At 59.9% G+C, this 26,239-nt stretch overlaps 1 protein-coding gene across 4 annotated transcripts in view; it reads left to right on the top strand.

Moving 5' to 3' along the window:
• KIF21B (kinesin family member 21B) overlaps positions 1–24,481 on the top strand; it is a 39,414-nt gene extending 14,933 nt beyond the window's left edge. The window contains exons 8-36 of one of the 4 annotated variants that reach the window (XM_088799188.1): positions 85–280; positions 1,197–1,386; positions 2,051–2,114; positions 2,227–2,439; positions 2,801–2,891; positions 3,217–3,334; positions 3,841–4,032; positions 5,363–5,562; positions 6,731–6,838; positions 7,229–7,297; positions 7,669–7,901; positions 8,025–8,172; positions 8,301–8,495; positions 8,588–8,689; positions 9,879–10,044; positions 10,188–10,239; positions 10,379–10,436; positions 11,160–11,365; positions 11,440–11,511; positions 13,018–13,131; positions 14,215–14,253; positions 15,883–16,019; positions 16,751–16,931; positions 17,955–18,119; positions 18,309–18,426; positions 19,136–19,306; positions 19,683–19,882; positions 20,280–20,517; positions 20,866–24,481. In XM_088799188.1, coding sequence (XP_088655314.1) covers positions 85–280; positions 1,197–1,386; positions 2,051–2,114; positions 2,227–2,439; positions 2,801–2,891; positions 3,217–3,334; positions 3,841–4,032; positions 5,363–5,562; positions 6,731–6,838; positions 7,229–7,297; positions 7,669–7,901; positions 8,025–8,172; positions 8,301–8,495; positions 8,588–8,689; positions 9,879–10,044; positions 10,188–10,239; positions 10,379–10,436; positions 11,160–11,365; positions 11,440–11,511; positions 13,018–13,131; positions 14,215–14,253; positions 15,883–16,019; positions 16,751–16,931; positions 17,955–18,119; positions 18,309–18,426; positions 19,136–19,306; positions 19,683–19,882; positions 20,280–20,379 — 3,898 coding nt within the window. In that variant the 3' untranslated portion in view covers positions 20,380–20,517; positions 20,866–24,481. Of the gene's footprint in view, positions 1–84; positions 281–1,196; positions 1,387–2,050; positions 2,115–2,226; positions 2,440–2,800; positions 2,892–3,216; positions 3,335–3,840; positions 4,033–5,362; positions 5,563–6,730; positions 6,839–7,228; positions 7,298–7,668; positions 7,902–8,024; positions 8,173–8,300; positions 8,496–8,587; positions 8,690–9,878; positions 10,045–10,187; positions 10,240–10,378; positions 10,437–11,159; positions 11,366–11,439; positions 11,512–13,017; positions 13,132–14,214; positions 14,254–15,882; positions 16,020–16,750; positions 16,932–17,954; positions 18,120–18,308; positions 18,427–19,135; positions 19,307–19,682; positions 19,883–20,279; positions 20,518–20,865 lie in introns of those variants that run through there. The other 3 variants (XM_019750864.3, XM_019750866.3, XM_074317101.2) reach the window with 3 other exon arrangements.
• Positions 24,482–26,239: the final 1,758 nt, after the last annotated feature.

Here is a 26,239-nt window from a genome sequence, read left to right as displayed (position 1 = left end):
GCAAGGCAGGGGGGGAGGGGGGGAGCAGGAGCCCTGCTTCCGGGGGTCGGAAGCAGGGCTCCTTTGACCCTCAGTCCACCCCAGCCAGACCATCATGATCGCCTGCGTGAGCCCCTCCGATCGGGATTTCATGGAGACGCTCAACACCCTCAAATACGCCAACCGGGCACGCAACATCAAGAACAAGCTGGTGGTGAACCAGGACAAAACCAGCCAGCAGATCAGCGCTCTGCGGGCCGAGATCGCACGCCTGCAGATGGAGCTGGTGGAGTACAAGGCGGTGAGCTCACACCCGGCACTCGGCCTCTGTGGCACAGACCTTACGCATAGGACAGACGCTCGGCCGGGTGTTTTCATGTCTGCAGAATATGCCGTGTAGGGCCAGATGAGACTCCTTGACGGTGGCACAGAATAAGAATAGTGGATGGGACCACATAGTGTAGTGTGCTGGATGTGCCGGGCAGGGGGCACCGCGGACCCTCCTCACTCAGATGGTCAGGGAGGGCATCCTGGAGGCGGGGGCCTTTTACATGGATTTTGAAGAATGAATGAATATCAGCATAAAAGTAGAGCAGGCATGTAGGGTGTGAACTAGCCATGCACATGGTAACAGAAATGGGGAAAACGGGTGCTGTGAGGAAAGTGCCCAAGTCCATGTGACTAAGGCAGAAGTCAGCGGCTGGGGTCCCTGCCTGGATCTGGCTGGCACATAAGGGGGGTTTGGACTTGACTTGTCTTTGGTTTTAAAAGAAGGCAACTTAGTGGTCAGCCTTTCCGAAAATTAGGGAGTTTCCGTTTTTCTTTAACAATGTGGAGACCTAACAACACAGGGCACTAGATTGGCTGGAGGGACAGAGCGACTGGCCCTTTCGACTGAGTCCGTGACTGTTTGCTCCACTCCCCATCACTCCCTATTGTCTCACACCCAGACTTACTGATTTATGCCAACGGCCTGGGCCCCAGAGGGTTTGGCCCCTGGGTTAGCATTTACGGGGACAGGAAGGTGAGCCGTGGAGAGGGAGGTCCAGGGGAGATTGCAGGAGGCCTGGGATGGCGGGTGGCAAACATTGGACGTTTCTGTTGTTGCGGGAGCCATGTAAGGCTTCAGCGCTTGGGAGACAGGGGCTGTGTTACGGGAAACGCTTCTCCTCCCTGGGAGCTCTGGCCCCTGATGGCTCCCCTTCCCCTCCCCCCAGGGCAAGAGAGTGACTGGGGAGGATGGCAGTGAAGGCTACAGTGACCTGTTCCGGGAGAACGCCATGCTGCAGAAGGAGAACGGGGCCCTGCGCCTGCGAGTAAAGGCCATGCAGGAGGCCATCGATGCCATCAACAATCGCGTCACCCATCTCATGAGCCAGGAGGCCAACCTGCTGTTGGCCAAGGCGGGTGAGTTGGGGACCACCAGCGCTAGTCCCCACCCACCCAGGGTCTGAGGGCTCACAGATGAATGCATTCGTGTATTTTTTCCAGTTAATTTTAAAACTCATTCTTATGATACAAGTAAGCATGAGTACATCACCTTGATTGACAGGCACATGTAAAGTGAACGGTTAACATCCCTCCCTGTCCATTTCTTAGAAGGAGCCTCCGGGAGCAGCTTGCTACACATTTTCCTGCAGCTTTCTCAGCACCTTTGCTCTCAGTATGAATGTATATTCCCACAAAGCGTGTGTGTGCGTGCGTGTGTGTGAATACCATGGCTTTTTCCCTTTCTATATATGAGGTCACACATATTGTCCTGTAACTCCCTCTTTCACTTAGAGACCTTTCCATGTTGAAACCTATAAACCTACCTGATTCTTTTAAACTGCAGTGTTCCACCTGTGATGATGACAAGTCATTTGTGGTGACAGCCCTCTGTGAAGGGACATTTGGCTGCATCTCGTGTCTCCCTGTCACCAACAGTGCTGCACATATCTGTGCACAGGACAAATCTTTCTCCATACAGATGTCTCTTTGCCAAAGGCCGGTGTGTGCGGCCCTGTCGGGGGCACCGAGGTCAAGGCCAGCGGGCTAGAGCTGAGGGTCCCTCTTGTTTCCCCCCCCCCAGGTGACGGCAACGAGGCCATCGGCACGCTGATCCACAGCTACATCCGGGAAATAGAGGAGCTACGGTGAGCGAGCCACACCCCTGGGAAGGCTGGCGGCCTTGGCGGGCGGGCAGCCCTCCGGCTCATCCACCCACACGCCATCCCCACATGCTGTCCCCACACGCTGTCCCCACAGGACGAAGCTCCTGGAGAGCGAGGCCATGAACGAGTCCCTGCGTCGCAGCTTGTCCCGGGCTTCGGCGCGGGGCCCCTACTCCCTGGGGGCGTCTCCGATGGCCTTCGGGGGCAGCCCCGCCAGCTCCATGGAGGACGCCTCCGAGGTGATCCGCAGGGCCAAGCAGGACCTGGAGAAGCTCAAGAAGAAGGCGGTCAGGCAGCGGAGGAAGAGGTGAGTGCCTCTCCCCACCTTCCCGCAGGCGGGTACTGCCCAGGCTCCCCACCTTCCCGCAGGAGGGTACTGCCCAGGCTCCCCACCTTCCCGCAGGCGGGTACTGCCCAGGCTTACCTAGGGAGTCCCTGAGCAGACTTGCCAGCCTTGGGGTGGAGGCCACCTGGCTTTCTCCACGGCTGTCACTCCCCCAAGGAGAGGAAGGGTGGCGAGTCCTGGGGTTAACGCGGGGCCAGGAGCTGGAGGAACCCCATCCACCCCATGCACACGGGGCAGGACATTCCTCTCCCAGAGGACACCCTGGCCGCATGCTCGGGCAGGTTCGGTCCCCTAACCTGGTGTCCCCTTCACTCCTGGGCAGCCCAGAGAAGGAGGCCTTCAAAAAGAGGGCAAAGCTCCAACAGGAAAACAGTGAGGAGACTGATGAGAATGACGACAACGAGGCCGAGGAGGTGAGCGCACCCAGCCCTCCCCTCCTGTTACCCAGGTCCCTCCTTGTGCATGGAGGGAAGGGGCCTCTGGTTGCCATGGTGATCCCCATCCTTCAGTCCCCCACCTCATCCCAAACGTCTCTGCCCAGGATGCTGGGGTAAGTGGGTGGGACTCTTCCAGGAGGGGATTGGCCACAAGGGGCCCCGGCTCTGACCACCCCATTCCCCACCTCCTGACACACCTGCCCGGGATGGGCCTGTGCTTCTGGGAGCCCCTCCCCAGAGGCGGCCCCGACCCAGGCAGGGCGGGACCACTGGCCCAGCCCTAATGGCGCTTGGTGCCTAGGAGGAGGAAGACCGAGATGAGAGTGGCTGTGAGGAAGAGGAGGGCCGTGAGGACGAGGATGAGGACTCGGGCAGCGAGGAGAGCCTGGTGGGCTCGGACTCAGACCCCGAGGAGAAAGGTGTGTGTGCCCCAGGGTCCCACTTCTAGGCAGCGCCCAGTCGGGACAAGGTGCTCAGGGCCAGCTTTCTGGTTGGGAGCCCCTAAGCCCGAAGCCCCTGGGGTGGGGACGGGCCCCTGAGACCTCAGATCTCAAAGACAGTGGATGTGCAGGGCCTGGAGCTCTCGGCCATGACACCAAACACCAGTGACGATGAGGCCACTCACTGAGCGCTCCTGCCTGCTGGGCACTGCCGACCTTGACCCTTGGGTGGCCTGCTTTTCTCAGTCCTCACGACCTCCCCGACCCAGCTGGGTCCCATGTGGTCAATGACAGGCTGACTGTGGCCTCCGGGCACCCACCCAGCCTTGCATTTCGGGGCTGCTCTTTAAATGTGTCTCCCCACCTGGTAGCACCTATGCACTGTGGGCCTCCAGCCTCTGGTCACCGCCCGGTCGGGGGTGACCAGAGGAAGGCCCCCGGGCCCCATGCCATGGCGCTATGTCAGGCCCGTCTGTGCCCCACAGAGGTGAACTTCCAGGCCGACCTGGCTGACCTGACGTGTGAAATCGAGATCAAGCAGAAGCTGATCGACGAGCTGGAGAACAGCCAGCGGCGGCTGCAGACACTCAAGCACCAGTACGAGGAGAAACTGATTCTGCTGCAGAACAAGATCCGTGACACGCAGCTGGAGCGCGACCGCGTGCTGCAGAACCTCAGTGAGGCCCTGCCCACCGCCATGCTGGCCCCGCCCCATCTCCCCCAGACTCCTCCCCCGTACAATGCTCCACCCACTCACTGGATTTACCTGATCTTCTGGGCGGGCAGGGGATGAGGGTGGGCTTCTGACCCTTGGACAATGCCTTTCGACCACAGTCAAACAGTTCTTATGTCTAACCCTAGTTCTATGCTACATTTTAAATGATTATGTGTTTCGGTATCGTCTTGAGTATTAGAATCCTTTCTATTAGGATCCTTTGACACTCCTCAGCTTTTGTTCCTATGCTCAGTTCCTTGGAATTTTCCTTTGAACCTATTTACAAACCTACTGCTTACAGTCTGTCTTCCTTATGCTGCTCTTCAGCCTCTTCATTCATTCATTCACTCATTCACTCATTCGCATATTCAGCAAACATCTGTTGAATAAATAAATACATCTTAAGGAGCAGACGTTATTCTAGGTGCTGGAGATATGGAGTGAGTGGGATCCCTGTGGTTGTGAAGTGTACATTCCAGTGGGGAGACACAGGCAGAAATCAGATAATTAAGCAGAATCTGTACCATGTCAGAGGGTGAGAAGTATTACAGAAAAAATATAGCAGGGAAGGAGGACAGAGAGTGCTGGCCCGTGGGTTGGTTTTAAAAGGACAGGCCTGGAAATCTTTGCTGAGAGAGTGACATTTGCATAGACGTGATGGAGGTGACGCAGTCTTCCAGCAGCGTGACTGCAGGGAAGGGCATTCCAAGCAGAGGGAGTAGAAGATGCCAAGCCCTGAGGCAGGCGTGTGCCTGGCATGTTGATGGAATGACAAGGGGGGCAGATGGCTGGAGTAAGCAAGAGAGGAGAGCAGGGAAAGTGGGACCAGGTCATGTTGGTCATGATAAGGACGTCGCCTTGTTCTCTGAGGGAAGTGGAAGGGGTGGACTTTCGAGACAGGGATGTGATGTAAATTTTAAAAGCATTTTGAAAAGATTGCTCTGGCTGCTGTGTAGGAGAATGCACATGGAACCTGAGACGAGTTAGGCAACTGTTGTAAGGCTGCCAGCGGGAAGGGCCTTGGACATCTTCCACTCTGATCCCCTCACTGTGTAAATCTAGGAGGTGCAGAGAGGGGTGTGACCTCGCCAAGGTCAAGCAGTGAGACTAGGACCCAGGCCCCGCCCCCTCCCGGCTGAGCCCACAGCTGACAGCTGCGGGGGGTGGCGGTGGGGGTGGGGGTGGGGGGCATAGCGACAGCTGCGCCTCTCTCTCTCTCTCTCTCTCTCTCTCTCTCTCTCTCTCTCTCTCTCTCTCTCTCTCTCTCTCTCTCTCTCTCTCGCTGCCCTCAGGCACCATGGAGTGCTACACGGAGGAGAAGGCCAACAAGATCAAGGCTGACTACGAGAAGAGGCTGCGTGAGATGCATCGTGACCTGCAGAAGCTGCAGGCCGCGCAGAAGGAGCATGCGCGGCTGCTCAAGAACCAGTCGCGCTACGAGAGGGAGCTGAAGAAGCTGCAGGCCGAGGTGGCCGAGATGAAGAAGGCCAAGGTAGGGGCGAGGGCCTGGGCAGTAGACCCAGGGCTGGCCGTGGGGTGCAGGCTGAGAGTCCGCTTACGGCGCTACAGTCACCGCTGTCTGTGTGGATGAGTTCCACACAAAACAGCCTGGTTGGGCCCTGGCCTGGTCCTGGGGTGTTTGTCCAGTGTGACAGCACCTTCCCCCAAGAGAGGGATAGGCCAGGGTCTCCAGGTGACCCCGCTCGACACTGCCCCCCTCTGGGAAGCTCTGTTACTGTTGTCTCTGCTCCCCATACCGTGGACCCTCCAACAACACAGCTTCCAACTTCATGGTTTGCTTACACACAGATTGTTTTCAATAAATACTGTAAAAGGATTTTCTCTTCCTTATGATTTTCTTAATAATATTTTCTTTTCTCTAGCTTATGCTATTGTAAGAATACAACGTATAATACATGCAACACACAAAATATGTGTTGTTCGACTGTGTATGTTATTGGTAAGGCTCCCAGTGAATAGTAAGCTATTAGTAGTTACGTTTTTGAGGAGTCAGAAGTTATATACAGATTTTAACCTGAGCTGGGGGTCAGCACCTTGACCCCTGCGTTGTTCAAGGGTCCACTGTATATGTAAGCCCTCTGCCTGTGATAACAAGTATCATCCATCATAATATGTTATTAATTATATTTACTTGGTTGTATGACTTGAAATCACTTTTTTCTCTCTGAGCTCTTGTTGATAAACCGGGAGTGATAATGCGTCTGTCATGATTGTCACAAGGCCAGTGCCTGGCGTGTAGCACAGCCTGGACAAACACTGCTGGTGTCACTGTTGTCACCGCGAGCCTGGGCTTGGATCTGCTCTTCCCCTCCCTTCCACCCTGCCACTTGCCTCCAGCAACCTGGGCTGGTCCTAGAATGGCCAGACCCAGGACAGTGGCTTTGGGTGAGGGCCACCAGGTGCTGTGACATTCAGTGCAGTGGGAGCTAGGGTTGGTCATACCTGCATGACTGGGCTGGCAGTAAGGCCACTCCTTTTGGCCGGTCACCCAGGACAGGGACAGACTCTCACCCAGACCCCGAGTGCTGCCTGCAGGCTGCCCTTCCCACCCACCCAGCGTCCTCAGAGCTGCCACTCCCTGCAGGGTGCTGGCCACCTGCCCAGCCCTGTCCCACCATTGTCCCCTCTTCCCGTCCCAGGTGGCCCTGATGAAGCAGATGCGTGAGGAGCAGCAGCGGCGACGGCTGGTGGAGACCAAGAGGAACCGGGAGATTGCACAGCTGAAGAAGGAGCAGAGGCGACAGGAGGTGAGGGACAACCCTGAGGACTCCTGAGCCCTCAGCTTCCAGCACGCCCAGCGTCCCCTTGGGACTGGCACAGGAGGGCCGGACCCCTGCAGGCTTCCAGTCCAGCCCCATGCTGTTCAGAGGAGCGACTCGGCCCCAGCCAGGAGCAGGGACATGCCCGAGGTCACCAGTGAGCAGAGGCAGGACTGGGCATCGTCCAGAGAAGCCCCCTCACCCAGGATTCATTGCCTATGGTGGGGAGGAAAGGCTGAGAGAATCACCCTGTGAAGAAAGGGGCCTGCTGTGACCTCTGGGACCAGGGCAAAGCACTGGGGTCTATTCTGTCAGAACCCAGGGTCTCACCTCTCTGCCCTAGCCCTGAGTGTGGACCCCAACTCTTCTCACCCGCAGTTCCAGATCCGAGCTCTGGAGTCCCAGAAACGGCAGCAGGAACTGGTCCTGAGGAGGAAGACCCAGGAGGTGAGCGTGGGCCCCACGTAGCCCCCTTCTCCTGATTCTGCTGGAGCCGGGGGTGGGGTGGCAGCCAGTTGCAGTGGCCCTGGCTTTCTCCTTTCCCTCAGCAGACACAGGTACTGACCTGGGGTGACGCCTGTTAGAAGGGCAGACTGCAAGCTCTAGGCCCACATGCCGGAGATGTTAATTGTTAAAAGGAGGTGCAGGTCTCTTTTGTGTTAATTTTGCATCAAACAGAGGCCTCTTGGCCCTTTCTCAGTTCCAAGCCCAGGTCAGAATGGAGTGGCCCCTGTATTCTCCCTGTCTGACACCCCCCCAATCTGGGCATTTTCTGGGTTCTGGGGTAGCCTGCTCACTGGGCCCCTCTTGGCCCCCAGGTTTCTGCACTGAGGCGTCTGGCCAAGCCCATGTCTGAGCGGGTGGCGGGGCGTGTGGGAGTGAAGCCGTCCATGCTGGACTCAGGGGCCGAGGTGTCGGCCAGCACCACGTCGTCAGAGGCAGAGTCGGGGGCCCGCTCGGTCTCTAGCATCGTGCACCAATGGAACCGCAAAATCAACCATTTCTTGGGGGACCACCCCACGTCCAGTGTCCATGGCACCCGCGCTGCCAGGTGAGGTAGATGTGCAGTGCCCGCGCCTGGAAATCTGGGGTGGGCCGGGCAGGGGAAAGGCCCTCGAGGCAGCATAGAGTTTGAGACCGGCCCCGCCCAAACCCCCTTTGCCTCTGTCTCCAGAAAGAAGTTCCAGAAGAAGGGGGCCAGCCAGAGCTTCAGTAAGGCCGCGCGGCTCAAGTGGCAGTCCCTGGAGAGGAGGGTCATTGACATCGTCATGCAGAGAATGACCATTGTCAACCTCGAGGCCGACATGGAGCGGCTCATCAAGGTGGGCGCTGGACTCGCCTCCGCCATCTGCCCCTCTCCGGCCTGCCCCTCCCCTGCTCCTGGCACCTCCAGCCTCGGGAGAGCTGCGGGCGCACTGGACAGCTCCCTGAGACCTCCGCCTCCCCCTAGAAAAGGGAGGAGCTGTTTGTCCTGCAGGAGGCGCTGCGCAGGAAGCGGGAGCGGCTGCAGGCGGAGAGCCCGGAGGAGGAAAAGGGGCTGCAGGAGCTCGCCGAGGAGATCGAGGTGCTGGCCGCCAACATCGATTACATCAACGACAGCATCTCCGACTGCCAGGCCACCATCGTGCAGCTGGAGGAGACCAAGGTGCCTGTGGGGTCTGAGGGCCGGAGGCGCAGGGGTGCGTGGGTGCGTGGGCGCAGTCCTGGTGACAAGGGGTCTCTGCCTCGGGGTTCCAGGAGGAGCTGGACTCCACAGACACGTCAGTGGTCATCAGCTCCTGCTCCCTGGCTGAAGCCCGCCTCCTGTTGGACAACTTCCTCAAGGCGTCCATCGACAAGGTGGGCCAAGCGCCTGCTGGGTGGGGCCCCAGCGCACCGCCTTCTCTGTGATCGACAGGCTGGCTCCTCCCACCCGCCTCCCTGACAGGCTCCTCCCACCCGCCTCCCTGACAGGCTCCTCCCACCCGCCTCCCTGACAGGCTCTGGCAAGCCTCCGCGCTTCCCAGCCCCTGGTTCCAGGCTGCAAAGCTGGGGTGATGACACACGAGACCTGGGGCTCGGTGCATGGCTTTACCGAGATGACACATGTGAGGGGCTTGGCGTGCTGCCCAGCTCACAGCAGGGCCTCCATTAAAGTGACCCTGCTACTGGGCCAGGCCCATCCAGAGCAGGGCTGGGCCCGAGTCTGCTGGAGGTGGAGCGAAGTGTGCGTATGCTGGAGCGGGGCTGCGCGAGGCAGACAGATGGACTCAGGACAGTTTATGCTAGGACACAGGTGTCTTGTGTTCCTGTCTGCGGGATAGACAGCTGGCCAGAGAATGTGGTCCCTCCCCCGGGCTGTAGGACAGGCACCATGGGCCACACATGCTCGGCAGCTCTGGGGAGGGCAGGAGCCTGCTCTCCTGGACGCCTCACTGGTCCCCAGGGAGCTCTCAGCTCTTTTGTGTCTTCGGGGAATGTTAGCCAGCTTGGGCTGCCATGGCGAAGTGCCACCCGCTGGGTGGCCTAGGAACAGACATCTTCCAGCACAGTTATGGAAGCTGTGCTGCGTGTGGGCAGGTGGCTTCCTCTGAGGACTTTCCCCTTGGCTTGTAGACAGCCACCTTCTCCGTTCACCTGGTCATCCCTCTGTGTGTGTCTGTGTCCTGTCCTTTTCCTATGAGGACACCAGTCATATGGATTAGGGCACCTAAATACCCCATTTTAACTTAATTATCTCTTTACAAAACGCGTCCCCAAATACAGTAGTCACATTCTGCGGTACTGGGGGGTATGTGGTCAATAAATGAGTTTCGGGAGACACAGTTCAGCCCTAATAGGGAGTGTGTCCTAAGGTGACCTCCACTGGTGTGTACATGTGGGGAAAGTCAAGGGGGCCGGGGGTACCTCTCAGGTCTGTGACAGGCACTGGGAGTTATCAGGGTGCCTCCAAGGTCTCTGGGAGCAGGTCACCCATGTGAGGGCAGTGGTGGGGTGCCCACAGCCCTAGGCCAGGAAGGGTCATCCAGGCCTTGCTCCCTGCCCTCAGGGGCTGCAGGTGGCACAAAAAGAGGCACAGATCCGGCTGCTGGAGGGACGGCTGAGGCAGACAGACATAGCGGGCTCCTCCCAGAACCACGTGCTCCTGGACGCCCTGCGTGAAAAGGCCGAGGCATGCCCTGAACTGCAGGCCCTCATCTACAACGTGCAGCAGGGTACGTGGGGTGCACAGGCCTTGGGCTACCACCTGGGGCCCCCTCCCAGGGCGCTGCCAGAAGCCCAGTGTGATCCCAGTGGGCGAGATTTGGGAGGGAGGCCTACTGCAGCCTCACATCCTGCTCTCCCTCCCCCCTTGCAGAGAACGGCTACGCCAGCACGGATGAGGAGGTCTCGGAGTTCTCTGAGGGGAGGTGAGTCCCAACGTCAGGAGTGCGAGGCTGGCTCAGCGTGTTCCTAGGGCCGGGGCTGAGCCTGGATCGGCCTCTTTGGGGCCCAGAGCACCAGGACACAGGCTGTTGGGGTCCTGAAGCCCCTCTGCTTCTTCCTTAGCTTTTCCCAGGCATTCGCCATGAAAGGATCCAGCAGCCACGATGATTTCAAGTTCAAGGTGAGTTCATTGGGAGGCAGACCGGGCTCCCCACACCTGGTCTCCCACCTTCCTGTGGCTCCGCCCTCACCCCGTGCCCCAGCCCAGTGTTACCTCCAACTGGGGTGGAGGTCTAAGAAGGAGCTAGCCTGGAATTGGGGGGTGCCCAGCTGTGTACTGGGTACAGCCCATTCTTTCTGAGGTGGGTGGAAGATGGGAGAAGTGTCCGGAGCCACTGCCCAGTGACGTCACCGTAGCCAGAGGCCCCACTTTCAAGATCTCCTTCTTTCCCACCCCAGACTCGGCCTCCTGCTCCGAGCCGCAGACTAACTCTAGATTTCTAGTAATTGTACATACAGACTATCAATCCCTAGTACGCGGTCAGCAGTGGGGGTTAGCCAGTGAGGGCTCCGTTTGTAAGCTGAACCAAGAAACCGGATTTATTAAAGAGAGAAGGGGGGGAAAGCCCTGCAGGCTGGGGAGAGTGAGTTGTGCAGAGTTCGGGGTAAGCTGATCAGCTGGTGAGCAACCCAGAGGCCCGTCTGGACATGCTGTTTGCAGAGTCCAAATAAGGGGGAAAATCCATTTCTGTAGCTTGGGGTTCTCCAGCCGCCCTGAGAGATGAGCTCTGGTGATGCGTGCTGGCTCCTGCCTTAGGCCAAGGCCACCCCAGTCCCCACTCCCATGACTTTTTATCATGTACCAGCCCATGCGGGCAACTCGGTCCACCGGGTCTCTCCCCAGGGGGAGCCCAAGCTGTCTGCTCAGATGAAGGCTGTGTCGGCCGAGTGCCTGGGGCCCCCGCTGGACGTGTCCACCAAGAACATCACCAAGTCCCTGGCCTCCTTGGTGGAGATCAAAGAGGACGGGGTGGGCTTCTCCATCCGAGATCCCTACTATCGGGACAAGGTCTCGCGCACCATCAGCCTGCCCACCAGAGGGAGCACTTTGTAAGGAGGGGCCAGGCAGCGGGTCAGGGTGGGCAGGGAGCTGGACGGCGCCTCACTGCTGCCTTGTGTTTCAGCCCCCGGCAGTCTCGAGGCACCGACACACCGCTGGCCCGCAGGAAGTCGTACGACCGGGGACAGCCTGCTAGGTGAGCGTGTGTTTCGGAGCGTGTACCAGAGTCGCTGCCTGTCCAGACTTTGGCAGCATGAATTGCGGGATGTCCACTCTAAGTCACTCAGCCTGCCCCCCATGGTCCCTTCCCCACCCTGCCCAGTGTGGGCTGAGGACGCAGAATTGCCAGAAGGACCTGAAACTGGTGGCCAAGCCCGCTGCTAAAGTCCATTGGCTGATGTGCACTCAGTATTGGTGGCTGTTTTGGCGACTTGGGTTGTCATTGTGCAGATGTGCGTCAGCCCCTTGTAAGGTCTGTCATGTAAGAGCGGAGGAGAGGTTTAAAGAAAATGCAGAGATGGCTGCAGGACGGTGTGATGTCTCCTGCCGTCCAGCCCCTTGTGGGCCAGGTCCCTGGAGCTTCTGCAGACCACAGCACCTGCCAGTCACTGGTCCGTGCACTAAATGTCCAGAGGTGTTTGGTGGCCTTCCCTAGGTCACACGCTAAGGAGTAGAAGAGCAGGGGCTCGGGATAACCTCTCGCACCAGCCTCGGTGGAGGCAGGAGGCCTGGCTGCAGCTTCAGCAGATGCCCATTCAGGGGCCTCGCAGAGGGGGCCGTCGGTGGGGCAGCTGCACGGAGATTGGTGCCCTTGGGCTCACACACTGTCCCTTGCCCCGAACTCGGAGAAGGCACTGAACTTGCAGCCTGAGGGATTTTGGCTGAACTCATGATGACTTTTCAAAGGGAAGAGACTTAGGTTGAACCGAGGACAACTTTCCAAGAGGAGGCCTTGGGATATCGGGATGGGCTGTGCAATGGGGCCTCAGACTCTCCCTGAAGATACGGCTGATTCTCATTATTCCCAGTAGTTACGTCCTGTACAGTTGCCCTAGACGCTGAATGAGCCCCACGGAGCCATCGTTCCCAGGGAAACACAGGGTGACATTCCTGGGGTTGCCAGTCACATCGTTTCCATCCGCTGATCAATACGCAGCCTGGTTTTGTGTGTGTTTCTGTTTAAGGACACCTTGTTAATACACATGGTTGATTCGTGGCTCACCGCACTACAGCTCACGTGTGAACGACTCTTTTCAAACACGCCTGTTTTCTCCACGAGGCCTGTCGCAGCCTCCTCAGGCTCAGGAACTCCGGACAGTGCCTCAGCTCCACACTTGGGGCCATTTTAAACAGTGAAGCCACCAAGAAAAAGCCCAGAGACGCCCAAAACGTGGCACTGAGTAGACCACGGAAGGCCCTGTGTACAGTGTGAGAGCTGAAGCCCTGGGCAGAGGTCGCTGTTGACCTCAGCTGGGAACGTGAGCGTGTGGGGGCTCAGGGTTCCCCATGTCCGCCAATGGCCGCAAAAGCACTGTGGGTATCATTTGGGGTTGTAGACATTTTACTGAGTAGCTGAACGCACAGCCACAGACTCCACGCATGAAGACGGACTCTAAGGACAGCTCCTGGAGCTAAATCGAGAGCTGGGCCCTGGGCCGGGGTGTGGTCACTAACAGATGTCGCTCTCTGTCCCACTTGCCAGGTCCACAGACGTGGGATTCACGCCCCCCTCGTCCCCTCCCACTCGGCCACGCAACGATCGGAACGTCTTTTCCCGTCTCACCAGCAATCAGAGCCAAGGGTCAGCGCTGGACAAGTAAGAGGCAGCGGCACGGGGAGGGCGCTGAGGGGAAGGGAGCCTGTGGGCTGGTCGTGGCCGCAGGCAGGGCTGGGGCAGCCGGGCATCTCTGCCCCGCTGTCCTGACCATGGACCCTTCTGTTTCCCGAGCATGCTGGGGCTCAGGAGAGGACAAGCAGGAAGCCAGGGGTGGGCCGAGGGCTCCCCAGAACTGCCCTTGACTCCTCAACTGATTCCTTGATTCTCTGAAGCCCCTTTCTCCAGCGTCATGCAGCCCCCTCGCCTCCTCAAATGCTCAGACGAGGCCCGGCGCACTATCCCAGCAGAAAGGGACTCCCGATTGCCTTCGGGTGTCTGGGCCAGCTCACCCCATATGTACAGCCCTCACGCCAGTCCCACAGTTAGAGCATGGAGGCAGCCTCACGAGGTCAGACCTTGCTTTCATGCACGTGATTTCATTAGAGCTGTGAATCAGCCGTGCGAATTGTCTTCCCTGCTTTACGGAAGAGGAAGTGAGGCTCCAAGAGGGGTTGAGGGCCAAGAACCTGGGGCTCTGACCCATGCTGGCATGTGTCCCTAATGGGACCCTGCCTGGGGAATGGGGCTTAGGGACCATGAGCGGTGCAGAGCCAGCTCCAAGGCCCGTCCCAGTGCACTCACTGGGGACAGTGGTCTCTGTAAATAAGTCAGTCCCTGAGGAATGCTGGAAGCAGCCATCTTTCAGGGACGGGAGAAGCAGGCATGGCCGCCCTTGGCCTCGGCAGGTCCGAGTGTTGTCCTGTTGGTGGTGGCGGGGAGTGTGCCCCCAGCTTGTTCGACGGGACCAGCAAACAGCCCAGAAATGATCTTCCCTGAGTGTGGGGCTGGTGCCCACACATCTCCTGTGGCCCCTTTCCCCTACCTGTTCGCTGAGGGGCGTCCCCAGCTCCCAGGCCAGCCTGTCCCCGCGTCCTGCCCTGCTCTCTCTCAGTGCCCTCATCCCTCTGCCTCTCTCCACTCCCTTTGAAGAGAATAACCCACCTTCTCACCTCCCTCTGCTGCCGTCCTCGTCCCCCGTGTGTTCTCCATCCCCCTAACCCAGCTAATTTTCTGCCCCCCCAGGTCTGACGACAGCGACTCCTCTTTGTCCGAGGTCCTGAGGTACACAGATGTCGCGTTTGTCCCCAGCGCCTCTGTCTCTCCCTCCCCCTCCCTCCCTCTCTCTCTCTCTCTCTCTCTCCCTCTCTCTCTCTCTCCCTCTCTCCCCCCTCTCTCCTCAGCCCCTCCTGCTGCATACCCGGCCTCTGCATGCAACCCCCCCCCCAGACCCCTCTGCGGCCCCTCCTGCCCTCCTGGGACTGCTGCTTGTCACAGGTCTTGTCCTTTTCTCCTGGTTTGGGGTGCAGAGCATGGAGCCTGGGCATGGCTGGGGCTGGCTGAGGTCTGCCAAGGGGTGTCGGTGGCTGTACTCGGGTCCCTGTGACTTGCGCAGTTTGTTCCAGGGGTGCACTCTTCAGACCTTAGCTCTGTCCCCCACTCATATCTCCTGGCACACAAACCAGAAGTGTCGGGAGACCCCTCTCCCCTCCAACCGGGCACAGCACCCCACAACGAGAATCATGTCCCAGGCCCTGGTGGGCTGAGCAAGGGGCCACACCTGGGCTGTCAGCTCCGGACATCGTCACCCGTCACTGTGCGTCCACCTGGGGGTCGGCCATCCTGTAACCCTCCTGTGGGGGGTGAGGCTTTAACGCCACAGGATGAGCCGCCCCCAGCCTGTCTCACGGAGCAGGGCAGCCTTTAACAGACTGCTCAGAGCAGTTTCAGGCTCCTTCCCTAGCCACACAGCTGCACCCAGACGTGGGCAGTGGGGGGGGTGGCGGGGAGGGGATCACGTGAGTGAGACTGGCGGCTGCTGCACCTGTCTGATCGCCATCCTCCTGGGGGGGGCTGGCAGCTTACTCTCGGCCACAATGTCACTGTGAGAGCAGCATTCTTTGTGGAAAGGAACTAGAACGTATTTTCAGACCTATGCATAGCATGTGGCTGGGGCCTCAGGTGAAAAGACTGTCCCTGAGTGGAAACCTCCATCACAACCCCCAGGAGGCTGACGGAGCAAATCTTCCCACTCCCTCAGGAAGGGCCTCGTCCCCTCTCCTCTCCTGGGTGGTCCTGGGGGCCAGGAGCTGCTGTGCCAGGCCCACAGAGGGACCCCAGGCCCCCTCAGCCCAGAGCTGAGCTTGGGGCCCTAGAGGGCTTTGGCCCAGGTCTGACTGTGCTGGTCCAAAGGGGCCGTGGGATATGTGTGTTCTTGCACGTGCATGCAGGAGTCCCTCTGAAGGGGGGTGCTGGCCCCAGAAGTAGTCACTGGCGGGCCGATGGAGGGGCTGGGCCTGAGCACCCTCCCTGTGCGCCCCTCGCTTCACCTGGTTAAGTGAAGCTACAGCAGCCATTCCAGCCCTTGGTCCTCCGCTCTGCCCAGCTGGGGTCTGGGCCTTTACATCTCGGGATCTGGGTCAGCAGCTCCCAATGGGCAGGGCCCGTGTCCCCTGTGCCTAGGCAGGGCTCGCTCTCGTGGTGACTGACAGCTGGCTGTGGGAGACACGCCCCCATCCCCTCTGTGCATCCTCTTCCTAGCTCGCAGCCTTGGTGGCACTGGGCTGGCGTCTGTGGAGTCCCTGTCATCAGGCCCTAGTCCCACCTCTGTCCTGTCACCGCCTTGTGTGCCTCGCTCAGCCTGGCGCTGTCTCCCAGCTGACGGGCGCCCTCTCTCTGTCTCTCTCCCGGAAGGGGCATCATCACGCCTGTCGGAGGAGCCAAGGGTGCCCGGACGGCCCCACTGCAGTGCGTCTCCATGGCCGAGGGCCACACCAAGCCCATCCTGTGCCTGGACGCCACAGACGAGCTGCTATTCACAGGGTCCAAAGGTGGGTGGAACGCACAGCAGCCAGGTAGGGTCAGGGCGTCCCGCCCATCCTCTTTCTTCACCAGAGGGCTAGGAGGAGGAAGGCCGAACACGCCCGGGACCTGCAGACGTGGCGTCGGTCACTCACAGGAGACCTTGTCTCCTGTCCCCGGCCCTGCCTGCCTTCACAGCCCACTCTGCTGGCTCCGTCCAGCACTTCCTCACAAAACTCCCTCAGAAACTCCAGGCAGCGTCTGAGGTGCCCCCCTCCTCTGCTATCCCGGCCCCCCAGCAGCAGCACCCCAACATGAGCTTGGCCACCGGGCTCCACACTCACGGTTACTGGAGCACAACAAAGTCAGGAAACTTACCAGCAGAAAGAGCGCGTGCTGGCGGCGGAGACGAGAATGTCTGTCTGTCGCAGTCTTGCTGTGACTGATTGAGTCCAGCTTTTTCTCACAAGATTCGCTCGCCATTTCTCCCTTAACCATGTCCGCTATTAGCAGTTGGGGGAAGGCGGCAGCCCTGAACTCGGGTCTGCCTTGCAGGGGGTTTCCTGAGAAACCCTGCTCGAGCATTCTGACCGACTTCTCTTGGAGTTGTCACCCCCTGGGCACGGCCTTCTCACCCCTCAGACTGGAGCCACTTCCTGTAGCTCCCTCGGGCCCAGCCCCATGCCCCCGCCTTGGGTTAGCTGTCCTGGTGCCAATGCCTGACCCCTGCCCGTGGCTCGCTCCCATCCGTCTCTCACAGACCGAAGCTGTAAGATGTGGAACTTGGTCACCGGGCAGGAGATCGCGGCTCTCAAGGGCCACCCCAACAACGTGGTCTCCATCAAGTACTGCAGCCACTCGGGCCTCGTGTTCTCCGTGTCCACCTCCTACATCAAAGTGTGGGACATCCGGGACTCAGCCAAGTGCATTCGGACCCTCACGTAAGTGTGCCCCGCCTGGCTCCCACGGGTGGGGTGGCTGCCAGGGCCCACTCAGGACAGCCCAGCCCGGCGGGGGCAGTGTCTGGGGCAGCAGCATGGTCGAACCCTTGGCCTGGCTGGTCCCCTAAACCCTGCCCGGAGCTGTGCTGTGAGTCCGAGAGAGGAGCTGAGGAACAGGGTGAGACCGGCGGGCGTGCTGGCCACCTGCCTGCATACGTGAGCCGCCGGCGTGGCCCCGCGGCGTGAGCCTGGCAGCCAGGCCGCAGACACAGGCGGGAGGCGGGGCCGAGAGCAGGGCCTGCTCCGTCACGTTGTTTCTTAGCCAGAGCGATGCTTCCTCCTACTTTACCTTGTGAGCTCGATCAGTTTTTGCACTTGATTCTGTAAAGCGAGTAAACAGGACGTTGAGGGCGGTGAGACTACTCGGTACAACACTGAGCATGTCAGCACACGTTTGTCCAAACCCACAGAATGCGCAGCACCGAGAGTGAACCCTCACGTCCGCTGTGGACTCTGGGTGACGATGACGTGTCCATGCAGGTTCATCAGTTGTGACAAATGTACCCTCCAGTGGGGATGTTGACAGTGGGGAGGGGGCTGGGGTGGGAGGCAAGGGGCATAGGTCACATCTCTGCACTTTCTGCTCAATTTTGCTGTGAACCTAAAACTGCTCTAAAAAAATAGTCTTTAAGAAACAAACCAACGCAGAGGAAGCAGGAAGGCTATGATCTACAGGGGAGGAAACTGCGGCCCACAGAGGTCCAGTGATTTCCACAAGCCCCGGGTTCCAGCCCAGTGTCCTGACTCGTCTCAGTGTCCCCAGCCACGGCTCAGGCAGACGGCAGGTCAGGGACGGGGCTTGTCCTGCACTAGAGGTGGACGGAACTTGGCCCTTGGTCCCACCCTCATCGGGCCAGACAGTTGCTGCCTGTCAGTCAAGGAAGGCTTCCTGGAAGAAGTGGGTTCCGGGCTGGCCGAGTGAAGTTTGATTGGTTCCCTGGCCTGTGCCTCTCCTCACGGCAGGTCCTCGGGCCAGGTGATTTCAGGAGACGCCTGTGTGGCCACATCCACCCGCGCCATCACCAGTGCTCAGGGGGAACACCAAATCAACCAGATTGCCCTCAGCCCCTCGGGCAGCATGCTGTACGCCGCCTCGGGCAATGCCGTCCGCATCTGGGAGCTTAGCAGGTGCGGGAGCCTGGGGGGTGAGGTGGGGGCTTGGCGTGACTGGGGGGGCAGCTCCATTCCCTGTGTCCTCCAAGAGCCCTGTGGTATGGGCAGCTCTCTCTAGGTCCCTTCTTGAGGACAGGGCAGGACCCCTCCCCAACTCAGGGTCCCTCTTACTCTCCTGGCCTGGCTGGGCCTCTCCCACCACAGGTTCCAGCCCGTTGGCAAGCTGACCGGCCACATTGGCCCCGTGATGTGCCTGACGGTCGCCCAGACCGCCAGCCAGCACGACCTAGTGGTGACCGGCTCCAAGGACCATTATGTCAAGGTACCTGAAACGCCTCAGCCTCAAGGCCTCAGGGGGCCACTCTTGGGGCTTTTCCTGCTCCCTTCACCTCCCCGCTGTTGCCTGGGGAGCTCTCTGGGGGTTTCCGTGACGAAATCACCCCAATGAGGCCAGGTGCCGTGTGCAGAATGCAGAGGTCGTGGCATCATTTTGTAAATGGGGAAAAATGAGAAACACCCTAACAGCAAAGGGGACAGTAACGGTCACATCCATTGGGGGAGCCCCCCAGACGGTGCTGAGCAGCCGTCACCGTGACAAATGTGAAAGCAGAACACACAGGGTCCCAAACAGCCCTGACTTTGCTTGTCCCCTGATGGTGGCTGTGAAACCGGGAAGTGGTGTATCCAAGGGGATAGAGGGTGTGGGATGGTGATGAGTGTTTTATTTAAAGTACGTGTCCTGTTGTGTTTCATTTATTGAAAATAAAAAGAATTTTGAAGGGAGGCACACACCCCCTGCCCACCTTTCTGTGTAGCAGCTGCCAGCTGTGGGGATGCCCCCTGCACGAACTAAGTGGTCTCCCAGGCCGCTGGGCAGGGTCGGGCCTTGGTCTTCAGGGTCCTCGGTCCCCTCTAGCAGCCCTCGCCTATGGGGGAAGCCCCTCTCCCCTTGGGCAGCACTGTCCCCCAGCCGGTCCCTGGGACCCTGTGCTACATCCACCCTGGGCCACCCATCACCCTTCCTCCCCCAGATGTTTGAGCTGGGGGAGTGTGTGGCTGGCACCATCAGCCCTACCCACAACTTCGAGCCCCCGCACTACGATGGCATCGAGTGTCTGGCCATCCACGGAGACGTCCTGTTCAGCGGCTCCCGTGACAACGGGATCAAGAAGTGGGACCTAGAGCAGCAGGAGCTCATCCAGGTGTGGCTGGGAGGACGGGAGGGGCAGGGTGGGGTGGCTCCTCCAGCCGTGGCCACCCCAAGCCTGCCCGCCCTCTGCCCTCTCCCTCTGTCCCCCCCCACATCCCAGCTTGTCCCTGAGCCATGTCCCTGTTCCTCTGACCCCTTAGGGCTGAAGGGCCCTCCTGCAGTGCAGCACCTCAGGTCTGAGCCTGGGACGGGCAGACGGACCCGTCTCTGGGTCCCTGCATGGCTGGATGGCAGGAGGCCCGGCTCCTAGGAGCCGTGGTGCCTGCCTGGCAGGGGGACAGCAGGGCAGAGGGCAGCCTGGGGAGTGCAGGGTCCTCTCCCCGCGTGGGCATCCCCAGCCCTCACCCTCACCCTCCCCCCTCCCGCAGCAAATCCCCAACGCACACAAGGATTGGGTGTGCGCCCTGGCCTTCGTCCCCAGCCGCCCCATGCTGCTGAGTGCCTGTCGGGCCGGCGTCATCAAGGTCTGGAACGTGGACAACTTCACGCCCATCGGCGAGATCAAGGGCCACGACAGCCCTATTAACGCCATCTGCACCAACGCCAAGCACATCTTCACCGCCTCCAGGTGGGTGCCTGGCGCAGCGCTCTGTGTGTGCTCCCACCCCCTCCCTGTGTGGGCCGGCCGGCTGGGAGCCCTGGGGCCCCTGCTGCTGTCCCCGCGGGCTCACAGAGCAGACCCCGCGGCGCCCGCTCGCTGCTGCCAGCCTTCCCAGAGGGCCCGGGGCAGGGCAGTAGGTCGTGCCCACTGTCCTTTCTCCTGTCCAGATACCCCCGACCACAGTGCAGCCCAACCCACCCTCCCCAGACCCACCTCCCTCCAGCCCCAGCTCTGGTCCCCGTCCAGGGGACTCCAAGGTCATGTGTCCCAGGGGAGCTACTCATTGGGGTCTCTTCTTTTTCCTTCTTGTTCCGACCGTGTGCCTCCCCCCCCCCGCCCATCTCCTCTGCCTCTCCCCCCACAGTGACTGCCGGGTAAAGCTGTGGAATTACGTCCCTGGACTCACCCCTTGCCTTCCTCGCAGAGTCCTGGCCATAAAGGGCCGTGCCACCACCCTGCCCTGACCCTCCCCGTCTTCTCTCTTTCTGCTCTCTCCTTTCCCTTTTTCCTTTCCCTGCTTTCCCTCTCTCCTCTCTCTCTCTGTCTGTCTCTCTCTATCTCTCTGTCTCTCTCTCCACTTCGATCTGAGCTGCTTCTTCACGGTATGATATTATTTTACTCCTTGCCCCGCTCTCCCTTCACAGCCCCCCCGCTCCCCCCCCCCCCCGAGCATGAACAGTGGGACAGACCCCAGGAGAGGGGGGCCAGGCAGCAGAAAGCAGGGGGGCGCGTCCAGGCCTGGGCAAAACCAGAAGCAACAACAAAGAAAGGCCAGGCTAAGAAGCCTGCCGGGCCTTTGGCATACACCCCCTGGCCAGCGTCCTCCACTCTGCAGGCCACGCTTGTCCTGAGCAGGGCTTGCCCGGGACCCCGACCACGTCTGGGAATCTGGGGGCGGCCAGCCGGGCCCACTTCAGAGCTGACCGGCCGCTCTCTGTGCTCCTCCCCAGTGACCTGACAGTGAAGTTCTGGAATGCTCGGCGGCTACCCCGCAGCCCACCCTAGGAGTGAGGTCGGGACGGCCCAGACCCTCGGCCCCTGGCGGCCGGGACAGCACGGAAGGGACGCTGTGGCCCAACAGGCCAGCTGCCCTGGGGACAGAGGGTGTGGGTAATGGGTGTGGGCCCTCTCCTGCTTTCCCTCCACTCCCTTGACTTTCTGATAAGACACTGTCCCCCAATCCCCCTTGGGGAGAAAGGCAGGGGAGGGATTTAAGCTGTGACACTGAAGGGCATGCCCGTAGTTTCTCTCCTCTGGCGCCTCGGCCTCCCCCCGACTGGGCAGATCCATCCTGCTGAGCTGGCCATGCCATTCCTGGAGCCCTTGACCCAGGGCTGGGCCCTGTAGGGGAGCAGAGGCAGCCCAGCCTCCACACCCCGAGCCCAGCCTCTGGACCACTGCGTCTGCTTCTGAGCCCAAACGGTAACCTCAGGTAACCATGGAAACCAGGGGTAGGCAGCTGGGCCCTGCAGCAGCTGACCTTTAGCCCTTTGGCCACCAACAGCCATTCCCAGTTGCCCCAGCAGTTCCTGGGGTCCCTTTCTGATGGGGCCAAGGTGAAGCTGCTAGAAAGACCCCTTTGGGGACATGGTCAGACATACTTCAGTTATTTAATTTATTTTTATTTTTTGCTGTTGCCTCCTGGAAACTGACTTGAAGTTTCTTTCACACGTTCTGTCCCTCAGCTCTTGGGGACCAGGACTCTCACAGGAAACCCGCCCCACCGGCCTCGGGCCCACCCCCTCTGCTTGCTTGGCAGAGGAGGAAATGCCCCTGGAGCCCCACATCACCCCAGAAACCATCCTAGTGCACCCCGACCTCGGCCGCCGGGCGCCTCAGTGCCTTCCTCTGCCCGTCCTGGGGCCTGGTGTGCGCGCTGGGCAGCCCGGGGCACCACCACCTGTGTCTTCTCACTCATGGGGTCTCTCACCTGCTGCGCCCCGAAGGCAGGGTACTCCACCCCCAGCCTAGGGCCAGGGTCCCCTCCCCAGACTCCCGCATGGGCCATGTGGGAAGCAGCTCAGAGGACTGTCCGCTAGGAAGCGGCTTGGTGAGGATGCTATGTCCTCACCTCTACAGGGCAGGGCGTCCCCTGCAGCAGTTTCTCTCTGTCACCCAGGAGACGTTTTCAAGCCTTAATACAGATGGGCAGATGGGCAGGCAGGGCCTCCCTTTCAGGAGCAGAGTGGGGAAGAGGGAACTCCCTGAGCTCCCCTTGCCCCGGGCTGCTGTCTGGAGCCCCTCCTGGGACAACTCTGAAGTCACAGGACTGGCCTCAGGAGGGGTCCTGCTCTGACCCTCCGCCCAGCCGTCCACTGTTCATCCAACACTTAACTGGTCCTGTGCTTCCCGGCCTCGGTGCAGGGCCAGGAGCCCAGAGGACATGTGGACTTTGGACCTTCCGCACTTGGCTCTGTGTGTGTCCCGGTGCCCCCCTTCGCCCCCCATTTGCCGGTGCTGGAGCCCGCTCTGCATGGGACGTATCTGGAGCACAGGGCAGAGGACACCGTACAGCTGTGAAACAGAAAAGCACCTGCTGAGGCCTGAGCCCAGCCTGTCCCCACCTGTCCCCTCCTGCTCAGGCTGAGACAGCCATCCTGGTGGGAGGGGCCCCGCTGGACAGGACAGTGAAGTCTGGGTGAGCAGATGTGTAGGAAGGGTGCACCCTCGAGTGCCCCTGGGACAGCCCGTCTTCCAGACTGGACACCCCTCTTCCTTTGGCCGTCCAGGGGCACCGGACAGCTCCCTCAAGCCCCTTCCCCTCCTCGCCCCTCTCCCCATCGGAACAGAAAGCTCCAACCTGTAGGAAAGTGTTGTCTGCATGGCTGCTGACACTGCAGGAGCTCCACAACTGCATCGCCCCTGAGCCACTGGACTGTAGCTGCCTGGCCTTTGTTGCAACGGGATGTGACCTCGCGGCCAGCGAGAGGTGCTTGGCGTCATTGCCCGTTTCCTGCTGTTTCTGATGGGTCAGCTACCTCACGGCCGGCGGCTCTGCTGTCCTAGCAAGTACCATTGACTAAACTTGAAGTCCCTCGGGAACCCTGAGCGTTGGCCGCTCTGCCCACCCCTTCAGGGACGTCCAAGGTACACAATTGGGGGCAGCCCCCCAGCGCCCCTTGTCGCACAAGCATCCTAAAGGTTGGAAGCACAATATGGTTGTCACTTGAGCACAATGGCAGGGCTTGTGGCCGGCACCCTGGGCACTCGGGACTCTGTCCAAGGTCAGGCTGAGGAGGCCCCATCTGGGGGGTTTCATCAGACTTCCTTTTCTGTGCCCCTCCAAAGACCTGAGGCTGAGCCACGGCAGGCCTGGGCACCGGGGGATGCTGTGGGCCCAGGAGTAGCACCCTCTCGGCCCCACACCTCGGATCCTTCAATGCCTGAGCCCAGGCCGGCTCCCTAGCAAGCCTGAGCCCTGTGAGTGCTTCTGAAGCTGCTGGGCAGGTAGACATGTCTCCACCCTGCTGCCCCGGGCCCTCTCTGCACTGCCCTGAGCTGGCCCTGCTCTCAGCACTCGCTATTCAGTATTTGCTTTCATCTGTGGGACTGACCCGTCCTACTCAGCCAGAATCCCCAAGGCCGCATTGCAGTTGCCTTTGGAGGTTACCCAGGAGGGAGAAAGGCTGGCCCCCCAAGCCTTGGAGGTGGCCAGGGTACTGCCCTCAGCTCCTTGGGCAGGGACCCCTGTGGACCTGGGCACCCTCAACGCAGCTGCAACCCAGGAATCCTTCCTCCCTCGGTCACCTGGCCCCGCCTCCCCCCTGGGCCCATGTGGCTTGGGCAGAGGGCAGTTGAAAGCACAAACCTGCTTTAGGGAAGACATGGCTGGGACTTTGTCATGCCCGCCAGGGTAATGGGGACACAGGCAGTGGCTGTGGGAGTTGGAGATGCCTGGCCGTCCTCCTTTGGAGTCACTCTGGGCCCCCTGCCATGTAGTCTGGGGCTTGCTTAGCCCCTGCTGTGTGTTCACCTTCGTGCTTGTGTGTGGCCAGGGCCTGCCCTGCCAGAGGGCTGGACCCCTTCTCTCCAGGTGGCCCAAACCTCCCCTTTGCCATCACTCATAGTCCAGGCTCAGCAACCAGGGCCTGGCAGGTGCCCCCCACAGGCCTGCTGTCCTGGCTCCCAGATCCTTTGCTGCCCCTCATGTGCAAGGAAAGTTCTGTTTCTTCTGTGGCACTGTCTCTCTCCGCCACCCACCCTCCCCAGCACTCAGATGAGCCTCTACCCGCTCCCCCAGGCCAGGCCAGTCCTTGGAGCCATGTCCTGAGGGCCCTGCATGGGGTGGGAAGAGCCGAGGGTCAGAGAAGAACCCCTGAAATGAACTGGGGCCCAGCCCCGCCCACCAGCTCTTTTCTAGCGCTTGCCCCTGCCCGGGCCCCAGCATGTCGCGGGCTCATAGTCCCCTTGCCGTGTGGCCAGCACAAGGTGTACATATGTTTTGTACCTCTGCCCGTGTCTGTACATAGTGTATGAAAGTTATTTAAGCCCCATGCTGTACATTTCTGTTCCTAGGCTGGATGTGTGTGTTCCGAGAAGTTGTCATAAATAAAACCTGAATGACCATTGTCTGTGGTGGTATGACCCAGGGGTCTGCTAGCTTTTGGCCGGTGGCCTTTCTCAGGTGGGGTGGGTGGGAGAGGCCTTGGGGGCGGTGCCGGCCTGAGGAGGATTTTCTGGGCTGTGAGGGGCTCACTCGGTTTGGAAGCAGTGTGGGGTGTCCCGTTCCCACCCAGACTCGTAAGTTGCCTCCTGGGTCAGGGACCACAGCTGGAAGAGGGACGAGTGTTTGTTGAGAGCCTGCCACGGGCCAGGCACCATTTCAGACACTGCCCGTTGGGCCTTCACTGCCCTGTGATTGGTGGCGTCCGCGTTTATGAAATGACAGAAGTCAGAACGTGACGCGTGCAGGATCGCAGCTGGTGAGGATGGAGGCAGGACGGGAAGCCAGACCTGCTGGCCACGGCAGCCACGTCCTCTGTCTGATGACCAAGGGGCTTCCCTGGGCCTGGAAGATGCCAGGACACATAGGAGAGGACATTCACCCAGAAATACCCACAGTTCACACAGGACGAGAGCTGCCTACTGGTCTTCACCCCATTTCCAGGTCAGTGCTTTTCAGTCTTTAAAAACTCATCCTCCCTTCCCCCCCCCTAAAAATCCTCTGCCTATTAGTCCCATTATTTTTAACACAAAAATATCTTTAAGGCGGTGATGCGTCACACAGCCTATGACGTGTTCTTTACTCTGCAGACAGAGGCGCCACTACAGAGCTGAGCTACTGTCATGCTTGTAACTCAGTGTTTTCAGGAACCAGGGACACCCAGGTAATTTGGGATTCCCTTCAGGATTCCCTGTGACCCCAAGGCCCTTGTGCCAGGGGTGACATCTGCACCATGTCCTGTCATCTTGTTTGTCAGACTCTTAAGAAAACGTTTCTTGGTGGTTTTGAGGTGTAATACCATAAAACTTACCCCCTTTCTTTAGGCTGAGTGCATTTGGTTATTTCTGGAGGACAGGATGGATACACGCTCAGTGAGTGAAGTAAAGGGCGTTTTTGAGGGTTGAGTTGTGAGATGTCGCTGAATTTCTAAGCCTGGGAGTCCTGTCCCCTTTGATGACCGCCTGTCACTCTGGGGGCTCCCGAAATGCTGGACACTCTGCTGCTTCCTCACCAGTCATCTGATTTTTGTGTCACAACTGGGTCTCTCTTGGCTTTGTTTTCCAACTATAAAACCAGGCTGTTTCGTCAACTGACACAGTTCCTGCTCCTTTTCTAGACCCACGGCTGCTGACAGGATCCAGCCACTGATTCCATGAGTCTGGACGAGAAGTCACCGCAGGATAGAGAGGGAAGCTTCCTGTTGTCAGACGCAGGGGCCATGGTAAGTGGGTGTCCCCTGAGCTGCTGACGGGACACCTGGGGGCATTGCCTAACCCCCACACCCTTCCGGCAGGCACAGGTGCTGCCCCGCCCTGGGAAGCTGCTGGCTTCTGAGGACGGCTGTTTTGGCCATGGAGCCCCACCCAGGCCCCACTGGGACAACCCACTGTTGGCTGCAGGAAGTGACAACCAGGCGTGGCCCGCTGCAGGCTGGGCCGGTGTGTGGGTGAAACCAGCAGACCCAGGAGCTGCTGAACTTGTCAGGAGCGGCCCGGGAGCCGCCTCCAGCCAACTGGTTCCCTTGTCCCCATCCCCACCCGCCAGAGCGTTTGCCACAAAGGCTGGTTTTTCTAATCTCAGGTCACCCTGTGTCTCGAAGCCAAGGCACTGAGGGCTAGGGAGGCAGGAACACTGGATTAAGGGACACTGTTTTCGTCCTC

Source organism: Rhinolophus sinicus, chromosome 6, assembly GCF_057876585.1.
Source record: "Rhinolophus sinicus isolate RSI-liver-muscle chromosome 6, RSI-T2T, whole genome shotgun sequence".
NCBI classification, from domain to species: domain Eukaryota; kingdom Metazoa; phylum Chordata; class Mammalia; order Chiroptera; family Rhinolophidae; genus Rhinolophus; species Rhinolophus sinicus.
The sequence above is the reverse complement of the archived record's forward strand: the minus strand, read 5'-3'. Positions and strand labels throughout refer to the sequence as shown.